At 39.1% G+C, this 15,011-nt stretch overlaps 2 protein-coding genes across 7 annotated transcripts in view; one reads left to right on the forward strand and one right to left on the reverse strand.

Annotated features, from left to right (window-relative positions):
- Positions 1-2,221: 2,221 nt before the first annotated feature.
- Positions 2,222-5,839, reverse strand: LOC124166549 (peptidyl-tRNA hydrolase 2, mitochondrial-like). Its single transcript, XM_046544106.1, has 4 exons — positions 5,671-5,839; positions 5,239-5,509; positions 4,945-5,122; positions 2,222-2,985 (listed from the first exon to the last, which is right to left on the reverse strand). The coding sequence occupies exons 2-4, from the start codon at positions 5,376-5,378 to the stop codon at positions 2,788-2,790; spliced, it is 516 nt and encodes a 171-aa protein (XP_046400062.1). The 5' UTR covers positions 5,379-5,509; positions 5,671-5,839; the 3' UTR covers positions 2,222-2,787.
- A 61-nt stretch (positions 5,840-5,900) lies between these two features.
- Positions 5,901-15,011, forward strand: part of LOC124166548 (double-strand break repair protein MRE11) — a 53,236-nt gene continuing 44,125 nt past the window's right edge. Inside the window, exons 1-5 of one of the 6 annotated variants that reach the window (XM_046544100.1) lie at positions 5,901-6,053; positions 6,175-6,277; positions 6,358-6,520; positions 6,804-6,943; positions 7,613-7,803. In XM_046544100.1, coding sequence (XP_046400056.1) covers positions 6,187-6,277; positions 6,358-6,520; positions 6,804-6,943; positions 7,613-7,803 — 585 coding nt within the window. In that variant the 5' untranslated portion in view covers positions 5,901-6,053; positions 6,175-6,186. Of the gene's footprint in view, positions 6,054-6,113; positions 6,278-6,357; positions 6,521-6,556; positions 6,652-6,803; positions 6,944-7,612; positions 7,804-15,011 lie in introns of those variants that run through there. The other 5 variants (XM_046544102.1, XM_046544101.1, XM_046544104.1 and 2 more) reach the window with 5 other exon arrangements.

The raw sequence follows: 15,011 nt of genomic DNA on the forward strand, positions 1-15,011 counted from the left end.
CCCAACCCATGTAATTCCCTAACTCGAACCTTCCATTGCAAAAGGCTCTGAAGCAGGGGTGGAACCAGAGAAATCAGAACACATGCACTATAATATCTAATTTTTAGAACATGCAATGTAGCAGTTATCATTATCCTCGTTGAATGGCAATAGGGTAGTTTCCTTCATCAAAGAAAACAAAAGGCAATAATTGCGATTCGTTACCCACCATTAGTGTATTCATAATATACAAATTATTTCGTTTTATAAATGCCGGTGTAGACGAATGGCAATGGTCCATTTTTATCCTCATTTGAAAAGGGCCAGATTGGCGCCCATGCGATGCCACTCCACGTGACGTCACAGGGACCTAGTTTCTATAGGAGAAGATAGGAGTTATACGTCGTCTGAGGTTACCAATGCATGCATGAGGCGCAGAGCTCAGGGAAACATCTCTTAATAATCACTTATTAAAACTGGCTAAGGTCGGAAAGTTTTCCTCGTTTGATAAGGTATTAATAATCCTTATTTAAGCCAAGCGCTACCAGGCGGCAGGGCACTAGGCTACCCGCTGGCAGCCTGCGACGTATCAGCGCTAAGCCTCGCCTCAAGGTCACCTCACCGGGCGGAGGGGGAACCAGAAATACGACGTACGGAGAGATTTCCCATCATTCCTACTAACGCGTCGCTTTTTCGTGCGCTTGAAAATTTTCACTTTTCATTTAATCGCGAAAAATAGATATTATCATTTAAAAATCTAAAAGCGTGAGATACGTACTCCAGGAGTAATAATCTTTCGATTAAGGCAATAAAAAAATAATAGGAAACCACCCTATTACTCAGGTTTTTTGGTTTATGTTCTACGATTAATATTAGCAATTTCCATGTTTTGAGAGCCATCAGAATTGTGGCAACTCAATCTGAAGCATAAAAAGGAGATAAGCTGGCAAAGTATATTGCCCTCATGCCTTGGGCGAGTCCCTCCTCAGCCGCTTTCTGTCCCAAGAATAGTCGTTTATTCTCTCAGTGGAAAGCAGCCAGCCACAAGTTGAGTGGACATGTACTTGTCACTCCTTTTGAGGCACAATTTTTTGGTCAAGTTCTGCTTTTTGTTGCACAAAGGTGCTTCATTTTTTTTTGTTCAAGACTTTGTCTATACACTTGTGTGTTCATCAAATAACAGCAGTTTCTGCCAACGTCAGGTTTATCTCCACACTTCCTTTCCATTCCCTGTTGTGTATGGCGTTGATGACCTCAGTAGGCAGCAGTAATCATTGTAGTGGTACAGTTAAAATAATTTTCAGTAACAGAAACTGAAGCAACACATTCTCACAGAAGGGATGAAAAGATACAAGTAGGCAGTAGAATTTTTCTGCGTAGAGAAGGTCGAGAAGAAGGTTTTGATAAACAGAAAAATATGTATCCCTTAATTTTTAGACTATCAGAATTAACAAAATAAGTAGGTGAGCAAGACTATTTTTTAAATTAATAAATTTACATAATTAGAAAAGAAATAATGGGCAAAAAATGACAGTATTACATACAGTTTCACTGGCTTTAAGTTCAGAGTCGGAAGAATACTTAACCAGAAGTAGGCATAATCTCTATGTACATTTGGAACTTATCAATGGAGTTAGTAACCAAAGCGGAAGCCTGGGAAACATTATTTCTACACTGCCTTGGGGCCGTAATCTAGAAAATTCTTGAAAGTCTCAATCCTGAACTAAACTCGACTCGGTTTCCACATTGGTATTGCAAGACCCCACTATTGCAAGACATGAAACTCCCGGACACTATACACCATTATGAGTTGAGTCCCAACTTAAATTATGCTGCTAAGTTCCAATATGTACGCCACTGTCACCTCAGATTTTATAAAATAAACTCTGGTGTAAAAATAGGTACTTCCTTATGTGATATTTTTCTTCAGTAATGATGAGCAGGATACCACAAGTGACAAGAGTTGAGGCAGACGTATTGTTTTGTAAATTTAACCACTCAACATCACCAAAATTATTCCAGCTCACGTAAGTTGAAGATAGCTTCTGAAATACATGCTCTAACTCACTTTAAATGTGAGATCAGAGCCATCGAAGCAGAGTGAAGACTTAAGCATGAGTCAGATTCTGTAACATGGCCTCCTCTCTCTCCCTGAAGCCGGTGAGCCTTAACCTTAAACAATCATTCTGGCTACTGATAAATAAAGAATATTGAGAGAAAAGATGAAAATATAATGCCAACATTATTTCAAACACATTTAATGTTGCCAATCTTACACTGGCTCACATTAATAACATATTTTACAAACGAAATGCTTTGTACCAACTCAAACCAATTCAAAGGTAACATTATAAAACATAGCAATACAATATGAATGAAAATACATTCTACAACATATCTGAATCTTACTTGTGGAACAAAATGGTAATAGAAATGCACATTCAAGGACCCTAATGCTCCAATAATCACAAGTTCTACTCAAAGTAGACTTGCAGTTCAAGACTGATCCAACACTAACAAAAATATACTACATCAGAACATGACAAATAATTGCCATCAGTTCTTCTTTAAAAACAATTAGCAATCATGTGAAGGGGATTAACAGGCATTTAAAAAATGTCTTAGCAAAAGAACATTCCATAAAAAATATATTCAAAACAGCTGTGAATACACTACTGCGACTAACGCCTTCCAGACAATCACAATCCCCCCACACCCACAGGGTCAGGTATTTTGAAATGCAAAAATAATGTTACAATAGTATTCGGTGACACACAATCTTCATGCCTGCACGAAAAACTGATGTTTTCAATACAGTTTCAAATGACCGACAATGGAGTCAACCTTCTCTGAATCTGCGGGTCCAATACCCAAGACTGCGGCACTGCCAGCTGAAATCTGAGTTCTCCCTGCATCTCGCACTACTGTGGCCGGGACCCCAAGGGACTTGGCGTGCTTCAGGAGCTCCAGAAGACCAAACTCCCCCTTATCCTGCTTGAGAACCACCTGCAACAGTATGATACAATGGTACACTTCCACATGGTACGCACATAAATAGTCACAATCTGACGTATGATAAACGAGGTCCTTACAATTCTGCATAAGATTTTAATACGAAATTGTAAAATTCGTCAAAGAATACAAATCCCTTACTATTGTCCAGAGAAAACACAGCATGTTACTGCATAGTAAAGTCTATTATTCTGTGGAGGAGCCTCTTAACCACAAATTGTAACATGATATTTTATTTGACCAAAAGGGTATGGGATGCAATTTCATTTTTAATGGCTTATCTTTTAGAGTTTCCACCCTGCACATTTTTTTGTGTTTTCCACGCAAGGTTCTTGTATTACTTATACACTAGATTCATCATGATTTAGAACAATCAAGAAATAATAATAATAAGACCAGAAATTGGAATTCATTTAAAGAATTGAGTAAATGGATGGGGAAGAGGTGTTAAAATGAAAACAGAAATCTTCCCCATTCCGCCATCCTCTCATCAGTTTCAGATAAAAGAAATGCGAAAGTTGCAGCCATGTAAAACAAACGAAGGAATTCACTTTACGACGGGTCCTCCTGAGAGGATAAAAATGAGGGCCTCATGTAATCCTCTCCCTATTCATCAGGACTGATTCTAAACTAAGAGTACATCACTATGAAATCTAACTTAAAAAAAAAAAAAAAAGAAAAAGGTTGTATGGGTTTGATTCACACTGTAATTATAATGCGACACTTAAAGAGACTTTTAAGTATCATCCCAATATCTATTCTGTAGGGTGGTCTAGAGGAGGAAAGCATCAGATGAGTGGGTCGAGGGCTGATGGGAGGGGGATAGTGGATTTTGGGAAAGTAGTTATGATTCCATGGAGCTGAACTCCCCAATGGTAGTTCCATCTCTTGAGGAAGATTCGTACTATGTGCCTGTCATATTTAGGAGGCTTTCTCTCCACCCTACAATCCCCTTATGGTTTACATAGATGCTTAACTCCATAATTAAAAAGGTCTTTTCTTAAAGATGGTTGGGAATTCTATATCTTCCCTTTCTTTCACCCTCTTAATCTTAATGAAATAATTAAAATCCATTAGAAAAAATAAAATGAGCTTTAATAACCCCGTCTCTATGCCAAAAATCGGTCTCCGTGTATGTGCTATAAAATCTCAAAATCATTACCTATACCATAATACCTAAACTACTGCAAGGTACTATTGTGTGGAAGCCTGGTTACATGGTACATAAACCTGCAAATATAAATGTATAAATGCATGGATGATTTTGATGGACCAGAATGAAAAATGAATTATAGCATGAACCAAATTAGAAAAAGTTCTATTTTCCGTAAATGTCACACAAGTTGGGTGTATATGTGGTGATTTTTGAGTTGATTCACACATTCATACATTTAGATATTAGCTCGTGTGGGGAGTACTGCCGCATAACCAGGCCTTCATAGAGAGATTTATGACAGTGCATGAAAGAGAATTGAGGAATTCTTTTTCTTCCTCTCCCTCGTTTTCCCAGCATTCAACCCTCTAACACAGTTTTCAACATCCCCTCCCCACTAAGTACTCGCTCCATCCATACCTTCTGTCTCCTTCGTTTCTCATCTAAAAGATACCGCACCTCACCCACCATGTAACATTGTCATAATATTTTTGAGGGAAAATTGTATTTACATAACAACACAGCATACATAATTAGAAATGAGTAATGATCCAATCAAATATAAAAGGCTTTCAATTGAGTTATTCACAAATGGTACATAGTATTATGCGTATGATTAAGCAATGGGTGCATGAAATGAACAGGCTTTTCAAAACAATTAAGTTAATAATTCTGAAATTCAAGCATGCATATAGTATTCTTGCAGGAAAGTCCGTAAGGGTGAACATTATTTGAAATTTACAAAGACTCAGGGTAACCCCAAAATTCAAAATTATAGCCATTAAAAAGTAATTTTCTACCTTTGGTTGACCTTGTGCTTTCCAGTGTTCAGCAATATCAGATCCTCGGACAAGTTCATAGCATGCTACGGCAGCGTGAGAACATTGAGAAGCCACTTTGCCGCTGGTCATTCCTAAATCACTTCTAACTACCATTACCATCTTTGGTCTACACATGCTTGTGCCCGCACCAAAGGAGCTGTGACAAGCAGACATTTATGAGCGAAATAGTAATAGAGCGTTAAAGAGTTAAAAAGACATTGCTATGCACAACAAATATTGAGCGGGCACGTTTGGAAGACAATAAATACTTACTCTTTTATGTTCCAAAGTCTTCTTATAGGAAAAACACGTTTCGAGGCACCTTTGACCACCCACCCACACACTAAGCCTGCACTAAAGCAAACGAATGCATTTAGATACCCCCTCCGCTCATCAGTTTCCTGGAAAGTCATCGTAATTCAGATGCTCAATGTCTGGATGAACTCCTTGATGGGATATCTTTGCTATAAACACTCATGCATAACTTAAAATCCTTGACTTCCTTCTGACACTTTCTCCAATCGCGGTGTTCCGCAAAACATTCCTGACAACCACAATGAAGAGTATTTAACACCAAATAATTAAAAGACTGCTGCCACGGAAATCAAATTTAGTACTTACCTGAACTCTGTGGTGTAACTCGATACAACCAGTTTTTTTTAGCATAACATCCACCGGATCATCATCTTCTGATGTATTACTAACCTTTGTATGTGTGGAACTCATAATCTTTGTGACATTACAATCCTTTATTTTCTTTCGACATAAATATAAGTTTAAGCGTTATTATAGAGACATTGGTAAAATATTTCTTCGAATTTAGGTCAGTATAATCCTCAATTTCACGAAACTCAACCCCATCAATACATCCTTTCCCATTAACTTCCAATTCTTTGGGAAACAAATGAATTACGATATGCATCACGATCCATGATCGTAGCCCGGGAAGGCCACTGCTGTCACGATTCGTGTATGAAGCAACAAGGTTTTAACCATTTTGTTTAAAGATGCTCATTATTGAATTTTAACCAATGATATCGGTATTGCGGTCGTTTATACATTTGTACGTCTATTTTTACTGCTATTTGGTGAGTAAAATGTGTGCTTTTATGCTAAATCGTAGTTGTCACGTTGTGAACTTGCGGTAGGGATTTGCATTCCAGATGAAATGGTTATTCACAATATGCATTAATCTTGCCACCAATTCAGCCAAGTTGAGCGATGGACGTGGAAGCTAGTGATGATGATACTTTCGATATCCTGGTCGCAACTGATATTCATCTGGGGTATAATGAAAAGGACCCAGAGAGGGGTAAGCTTTTGAGGTTAAAGTACAAGCCAATGCACAGCTTACTATTAATTTACTGGTGACCATTATTTTTGACGTTTTAGGGGACGACAGTTTCATAGCGTTTGAAGAGATTTTGGTCACAGCAAAAGAAAAGAAGGTGGATATGCTTCTACTTGGTGGGGATCTATTTCACGACAATAAACCATCTCAGCGGTGTCTCTTTCGGTGCATATCGTTGCTACGGCGTTACTGCATGGGTGACAAGTAAGTGCAATCCCAGTAAAAACTCTTTATCTGGCCCATTGTTGAACTACCTAGGTGCCAGTGGAAAATGAGTTATGTTTTAACAGCATTTTTCATACCGTATTGACCTCGGAATTCATAATTTTACTACGGTTAGCAGTAATTATTTTGCTTGCAAGTAACTAATATTGATAAAATGAGTATCTAGTTCTGAATTTGTTTCCTATATACTTTTGTTCATTCTAAATCAACCGAAGAATTTGTTGTTGTTCTGATTGAGTTTAATTAACTTTTACTCTAATAGGCCTGTACCTGTTCAATTCTTGAGTGACCAGTCTGTTAATTTTGGACATTGCCCTTTTCCTAATGTGAACTATGAAGATCCAAATTTAAACATATCTTTGCCGGTGTTTACTATTCATGGAAACCATGATGATCCTTCAGGTAATATAATCGCCCACCAAAGTTTCACTTTAATATCTTTTAATATTCATAATTTATGCAAGTATGACAATACATATGTTATTATTCATGCACATGACTGTTAATTAGGTCTAATTAGGCTAGGTTAGTCAAATGATTTGTCTGTTGTTTAAATTGCTCTACAGACTCATCAAGAGCTTCCTTCACCTGGCTGCGATCTTTTTAGCAGTGATTACGTAATTGATCGTATTCCCACTGCTCCATATATACTCCAGCAAACTGTCTACACAGGCTATCGCTTGACTATGACTCATGCAGACTCCTTTGCCTTCACTTCCACTACTCCCTTCCTCTCTCATTTGACGGTAACTGCGGTCACTTTGTAATCATGATTAAGTGAGACTAAAATCTACTGTTTAGTTGGGCAGTGAAACCACAACTGCATGCAAGTGGTTTGTTGTCTCATGTTGTTTGTTGTCATTAACACTAGTGAGAGATTCTTTACCTCACAATGCAGTTTCCTCGGAACATGTTAATGAGCCAAAACTCTAATGTTGTCAGAAGCTCATGGAAAGTGGGCAGCAACTTTTGTATTTTTAGAAATTTTCTTTCCCCACCTTCAACCAAATGATTTCAATAAATTGTAATTTTGGGTCTGACTGAATGACACCCTTATGTATTTATTTGCAGTTAATTGGCACTTGTCGGCAATGCATCTACTCAGTGCCACTGGTTTGGTGAATTACTTTGGATGGCATGGAAATCTCCAGCAAATCGACTTATCTCCTCTGCTCATGCGTAAAGGCTCAACTCATCTAGCTGTTTATGGATTAGGTTCCGTAAAAGATGAGAGATTATCAAGGCTACTGGAGAAAGGAAAAGTATGTTAATGGCTAGCTCTTATTGTAATTTTTATTATTAATTCATTTACATATTTTCATGAGCCTTTTAATGGCCCATGAGACAATTATTGTACATTATTCTCTGCAAATGAATACAGTAAACTCTCGATTATACGAAGCAGGATTTTACTAAGTTTTCGATTATACGAAGTGATATTGCGGTCCCGGCGAAAAGCCTATGCTAAATACATGGCGCTATTCGATTATACGAAGTTTCGATTATACGAAATGTTTTGAAACTACGAACCTCGGCTCGGTTCCCAGGAGCTAATGGCATTCGTTTATACGAACTATGGCGAAATATTTGTCAACAAAACTAGTTAGGCCGGCGTAGTTAAAAAAATCAGCGCTTCCGACTGGGGTCCATCAAAAGTGTGAAATCATAAATGATAGTGCAACTTTGGAAAGAAAGGGTTCGCCTAAAACCTCACGGTGGGAATTTAGGGGAAGTAGGAGTTCAGTAAAAATATCGCGACTGACATAATTCCCCTATTTACGTGCCTATTCGTAAACATCGCATCGACAATACTTCGTAGTTTAACATGCCAGGAAGGTCGCGTGAGGTATTTCGTACTCTCCTACTTAACCCTTTGCACTTCTGTGAACGTACCTGGTATGTTTGCAAGGCAGGCTGCTGTGAACGTACTTCGAAGACTACTTGACTACTTTTTGCCGAAGCACTTCGAAGGGTCCCTAATCCAGGACCCTTTCCTCGACGAGCTCAACCTCGCTGGCCCCTCTCCTCGATCCTCCGAGCGGGGGCCTCCCTCCCCTAAAGTGACCGCTCTGACTGCATTTTAAAAATCTATCAATCAATGCCATCATCAAAAAATAATTGTTTGCAACGCACTCCTGCCAATCAGGCAATCAAGTACATCTCTGAACCGTGTTTCTGCGATGAGAAATAACGATTTTGTTAACTTTGCTAAAATGGCCAAGTTAATAAAATTGTTATTTTTCATCGCAGAAACACTATTCAAAGACGTACTTGATATCCTCCACTACAATCGCAAATTGCTGGAAATCGGCCGGATTCTCTTTGATAGCGCATCATGAGGATGCTCTCGAGGTTGGTAATTGATACAACGAGCCTACTAGTAATTCTACTGCTATAATATCACGGCTATGGTTGATTCGTTACGTTATACCTTCAGGGAGCTGCAGCGGATGAAATCGCGGAGGAGATTAGAGGCTTAAAAGATGATTTTGAAAAATACTTGGAAAAAGCAGGAGCACAACCATGAACTTTCTTCTCGCGTGCCTCTCCGTTCTCCCATGCCGAGAGATCTTTCTTTCCAAAGTCTTTGTTTACTCCCTCCTGTGGCCTTCTGCTGATCTTGCTGGCACCCACCTTACGCATCCCAAACCCCTCCTTCCCCAGCATTTCCCATTCACTCCCTCCCTAAGGTGACTGAGCTTTAGTGCGCCGTAAAAAAATACGCCCCCCAAACGTAGACTGAGGCAGAGCTGAAGGCCCTTTCCCCACCCTTCTTTCTCCTGACCCCTTCACCCCTCGTTATGCTGACCATACTTCTTTCCTCATTCCACTCTTATTCAACCCCCCCCCCCACTGGGAACGTTCACCGACTGTGGAGAAGGGCATGGTTCATCTTTACCTGCAACGGGGGTAAGTATCCAGAGAGAGGCTAAATCTTCCACTATCGGGGAAATAATATACTATAATTGTCTCTTTTCTTCTCTGCTGACTTTTCAATTGAAATTATTTTCTTTGCTCTTTCCACACTATATTTAGTTACGATTATGGCGTGCCTATTTTTTAGTGCTAAAACTAAGAAAAATATTTTCTCTATGTCAATGATCCTTTGCATAACTTTCAATACGGCTGAGAAAGGAACGCGAAAACTAAATGAGGTGAAGGTACAGGTTTTTGCGTGTCATTTTTGGGAATTCACGCAAGTGAACCAATACTTCACACACGTTGAGAAATGATGAAACGTCTCTTGTAGGAAAACAATCATTGTGGATAATAACGTTTCTCTCTTTATTTCTCCGATAATGGAAGATGTTTCTCCAGTCGTTTTCCGGTTGGAACCTTGCTCCTGTGGGCATAAAAGAAGAGAGACATACTAGATGAACATAGCATCTCACACCCGGTATGAAGAATATGGTCCTGATGAAGAATAAAGTCTTTCATAGCAACGTCTGCAAAGATGATGGAGCACAGTAGCCGGACGGATAACTCAAACAGAATTTACTTCAAATATTCGCCAGAAGATAATCATATCCTACGTATTTTATGATCGTAACTGAATCTCCATGAAAATAACTAATTGAAAAGATAGCACATTCAGCTGAAAATACGGAGTAACTCGAAATATTAACTTACGAAGGTTATTATGGAAACGGGTTAAGGTCCTCGTTATTCTTTTTTTTTCTCGTCACTGAGCAATAGAGGGCGACATAAATGGCGGTTAGGCCCTTACAGTATGGTTAGGCCGGCTGCCGCTAATATTTCCGTGGGTGCTGGAAAGAAATATCTATCTTATGCTTACTTAATAGTTTCAATTCGCTCCTAGCCACAAATTTATAACATTAAATTCTTATAATAAACTTTGCAATTCATTATTTCATGACGTTTTCTAAACTGGTCAGGAATTTCTTAAGTGATCGTTGATATTGAAGTATGTACAAGAAATGGGGAATTTATGGTGGTATAATTATTTAACGATCTTAAATATATTGTGACGGAGCATGAAAACGCCATATATTTTATTTGGTGGGGAGGGCATCAATAGTCCCGAGTACGGAATGATCGAACCATTATTGAGTACTTTGAGACACAAAAAAATATATTTTCCACTTCAGACATAGCTTACACACACATTTATCGAAATTAAATACCCTGATGAAGATGAGGTGAACGAAAAATGCACAATATGATATGATTCAATTGCCCCCCCTCCAAAAGAATACAAAAAGAAACAATTTGTATAATTCGTGGGCTGAGTTTACAATTTGCCCAAATTACGTTTTTAGGCTGCTTTCGTGGTAACACTGAATCAGATTTCTGACAAGGAGTCAACAGTTTGGTGATTAGATACGGCGCACCGGGATAGAGAGAAAGAACCCAAATATTTTGGCTACACAATTTGGGGATTAAATCGGGTCTGGGCGAATAAGCACGAGGATGGGTCGCTAACTGCGACGTTCTTACGGTTTCGTCGGAGCCTGGAGCAGTAGGAGCTGTCGATGATGCGACGCGTTGGACCCCAAATGTCCGCGGGATCGGGGGCTGTCTTCCTCCCGACCTCTGGGCGTTGGTCCTGTCTGTCGCTCGTCTGCAATCTTGCTTTCCGCTGCTGGCTACCTCCGTAGAACAATCTCGTCCCGCTAAACAGCACTCTCTGGTTACACCCAGAAAAATGACGACCATCAGGCACGTCACCAATCCCGTTCTCTCTCCGTCGATCAAGCTAGCGTTTCTCGCCCCGTCGACCAAACTAGCATTTCTCGCCCCTAGGCTCTCTCTCTCCGCGGATTTATACTGATCGTGGAGGGGGATGATACGCAGGGGATGGGGTTTTTTGGGACAAGAGGGGTTTCACTCGTGCCTCACTGTTGAGTGGGGCAACCACCGGTCCGTGCTGACCAACACAAAACACTTGTGAGTCACTTGTACCTCATGCCCGGGGCATGACAATCTATCCACGCACTCACTCAGTCATACGCACGCTCATCCATACATATGTGATCATCCCCTACTCGGGTCATTACACAGCGAAAGAAAATACGTGACATATGGTCGGTATGTCACAATATATATATCGATAACAAAAAGCCTTTTCTAAGAATTCTACCGTGAATATCCACCGAAAACATTTAAATAAGGCCACTAAAGACAAAAAAGGGTGGAAGAAACAAAAGCGAACATTTTTTCGTGACTTATGAAAAAAGTTTGAAATTAGGAAACTCGATTTTACGAAGTGCCAATTTCCCGGTCCCACTGACTTCGTATGATCGAGAGTTTACTGTATTAGGGTATAAATATTAAAACAAATGCACTCTTTGCAGATCGTTGATATACCCATGTGTAAATATCCACAATAAGTGGATCCACAAATAGTGGCGATTTCGGCATCCACTTAAAGTTTAGTGGATCCACTTAAATTATGTGGATATGCAATTAGTGGATCCACAAATAGTGGCAATTTCGGCATCCACTAACAATTTTGTGGTTCCATATAAACGATTGTGGATCCACATAAACATTTGTGGATCCACATTGACGTTTCTGGATCCACATATTTTAGTGGATCCACTAAAATACTTGTGGATCCATGTATTTTTAGGGAATTAATGAAATTATTGTGGACGCCGTGGAACCACCAGTTGATGCGTATGCAACAGGAAACACCAAGACGTGCCTAATGAGCATGCTAGTAATATTAATTTGAGATAAACTTTCAATAATATAATGGGTGCGCTGTACTTGCTCTATTGTTGGGCGATTCGGAGCAAAATGGAGACTATAACCAACGGATAATGGTAATTCTTCGATGTTTTTAATAAGGTTGCTGATGCTTTCAATCATACATATTGTAGATCTCAGTTTTTTCATTATGGCCAATCGTGTGGTAATTATCTAGCAATGCAAGAACTACTATTAGTACAGCCAATATTAGTCAGGTTAAAAAATATCTTTTCATTTGCGTTAATATTCCGTCGCTGATTCGCAGATCTGTACAATAAAAACATTGAATAAATAAAATTCTGTGTTGAGTAACAAATTGGTGGAGTTGGTAGCAGTAGCCCAAAGCGACAGACCCACCCAGAGCCGTGAACACAGGCCTCACAGTTGCGCAGTTACGTGACGGGAGCTTCAAGCTGATCGCACCGCATACCTATGAAGTAAAGGGAAATTCGGCTACCGATTACATTCTCAATCTTCACAATAACCTAAGTGAATAATATCAATGGCTTCTTGAGAAAGGTACAACCTCTGTGTGGTTGTGTCGTCGGAAATTGTACTGGATTACCTGAAAACTTGTTTCTCGAACAACCTACACTCATGCAATGTGTTGCTTGTGGAATGGCTGCTAAGATCGCTATATCCTAATTAGCTTAAGTTGATTTGTTGCAATTGAAGAACTTTTTCGGTTTGTTTTTCTTTTGCCCAATAGCTCTGGCCATTCTAATAGCTATTTGGTAAAAGTGAAAGTAATCACTTAAGTGCCAAGTTCAGCGGTAAATAGACTGTAATTATGCTTTATCTTCATAACTGCCATTTTGTAGGCACTGTTTACGTGACTACTAAATACCAACTGTGTGGACACTTTTTTGGTATGCAGTAATTGCGTAATAGGTATTTGTTGTTAATTTCAGTACTTACCTTGCCATAGAGACATTTAAGTCAATTCGTCGGCTGTGCATCATGATTTTATTATTGTAAACAGAATTGTTCATCCGCATTCCATCGAATGTAGCCATATAAAGGGTAAGACTGATACTTTCTTAAAAGGAAGTAGTCGAATAAAAGATTAAAAATATCCATTGCTTAACTTTATTGGCCATTAGTATTTGCTCTCAATGTTTTAATTTTTTCCCCAATGTAGCGATTAATTTTGGAATATCTTGCCCTTTCATTCTCTCTGGTGATGATATTCCCTCATTCCTCAGTCTTTCTATGAAAATCTCTGCAAGGGAAGAAACAATTTAGTGACAATGTTTGCCTACATGACTAAAATGTTTGAGCAATAACAATGTAAGTGGAAGGAGATATGTACTCACTTCTAACTGCCTCCAACCTAGATTTATCTAGGCTAGGTCTGGTTTCTGTCATTGCCTTATTTCCTCTTTTAGGGTCTGTCCTTCCACTTACTGAGTGCCTCATTAGATACTCAGACCCCCAGGCTAGAACTGCTACTTTTTTCACAAACAAGGAGTCCCCTTGTGGGCCCTTCCTCATTTCCCACAAGTCTCTCATAACGTCTGCAGATAGTATTCTGCCTTCATAGAAACAGTAACCCTAAATAAATGGAAATGGCTTGTTTTTAGAATGATGATTCATCTTTTTGATCCAAAGGACTCGATTGTGAGTGTTGTGGAAAACTTAAATGCATGACGCTATGCACTTTTAGGTTTCCCCAACTATTTTTGCAATAAATATTGTTGCATTATAAATTCGTATGTCTAGTAATTTCAGAAAATGGAAATTGCTTCCCTCATTATTGTTATCTGTATTCATGGATGGTTGCATTTCTTGTGCTTTTTCTTTAGGAGGCATGTTTTCGAGCTCTTCCTACAATGGAACAAATTTAGGCCTCAGTACATTATGGTGCAATATCTTAAATACTTCTATATTATGAAAAAAATTGGCATGTTACCTCAACTTCCCTCACATGGGATAATGGAGGGCTACTGCTTGTACTCGGCACCGACTCTATTTTTTTAGGTGTGGTGGCAGAATCTGAAATTATAGCAAATATTTATTGCTACCATCGGATTGGAGTCTTTGAGCTCAGTGAGAATGTTTTGGGGTACCTTTGCATTGGTTGTTTGATGGTGATGAAAGTTTCACCATTGAACAACTAATACAACAGCATTTTGAAAAATGCTAATTGAACTTCACAAACATTGCACATTTTTCAACCTCTTTCTCAGTAAATATTGCCCATTTCCAAGGGCGTACCCCAAGAGGCAGATCTCTTTCGTAGGTAGGAACTCGTGAATATTTAAGGAAAACATAGACCCCCCTTATAACCTCCCCATCTAATGTCAAGGTAAGACTTTGATCATCTACATCACAATAATGCAGATTTAAATCTCATTTCCCTCTAAACAATTGGGAAATTATCTGAAACTTTAGTGATCAATCATGAGGCATGATCATCTTTATTTCTGTCAATGGTGGGTATTCAGTGCAAAAATAAATAATATACCTAGTTTTCATAATTGATAAAGTATTTTTCAGGAACTGATGAAATCTATCCATTCTATGGATATCACTCACTGCTTGTAGTGGAGATTTTCATGGACGAAGTTGTTGGTATCTCATTTACTTGGTCCTGCTTACGACTTTCAGCTTCCATTAATTTCTCTTGGAGATGGAAATTGAGCCTTCTGCACTGCTCCAACTCTCTCTCCCTCTCTCTCAACTTCCGCTGAAGAATTCTGTATTTTAGTATACAGACCGTCCTCATCATCCGAGCATGCATCCGTTTCTGAGC

This window comes from Ischnura elegans, chromosome 10 (assembly GCF_921293095.1).
Source record: "Ischnura elegans chromosome 10, ioIscEleg1.1, whole genome shotgun sequence".
In the NCBI taxonomy this organism is placed as follows: Eukaryota; Metazoa; Arthropoda; class Insecta; order Odonata; family Coenagrionidae; genus Ischnura; species Ischnura elegans.

Bases quoted from the DNA above. Each gene is read 5' to 3' on its own strand.
- LOC124166549 (XM_046544106.1), bottom strand. From the start codon at position 5,378: ATGACTTTCCAGGAAACTGATGAGCGGAGGGGGTATCTAAATGCATTC. The intron at 5,123-5,238 runs GTAAGTATTTAT...TGCTTGTCACAG, and splicing joins AGACTTTGGAACATAAAAGA to CTCCTTTGGTGCGGGCACAA. The intron at 2,986-4,944 runs GTAGAAAATTAC...ATACTGTTGCAG, and splicing joins AAGCACAAGGTCAACCAAAG to GTGGTTCTCAAGCAGGATAA.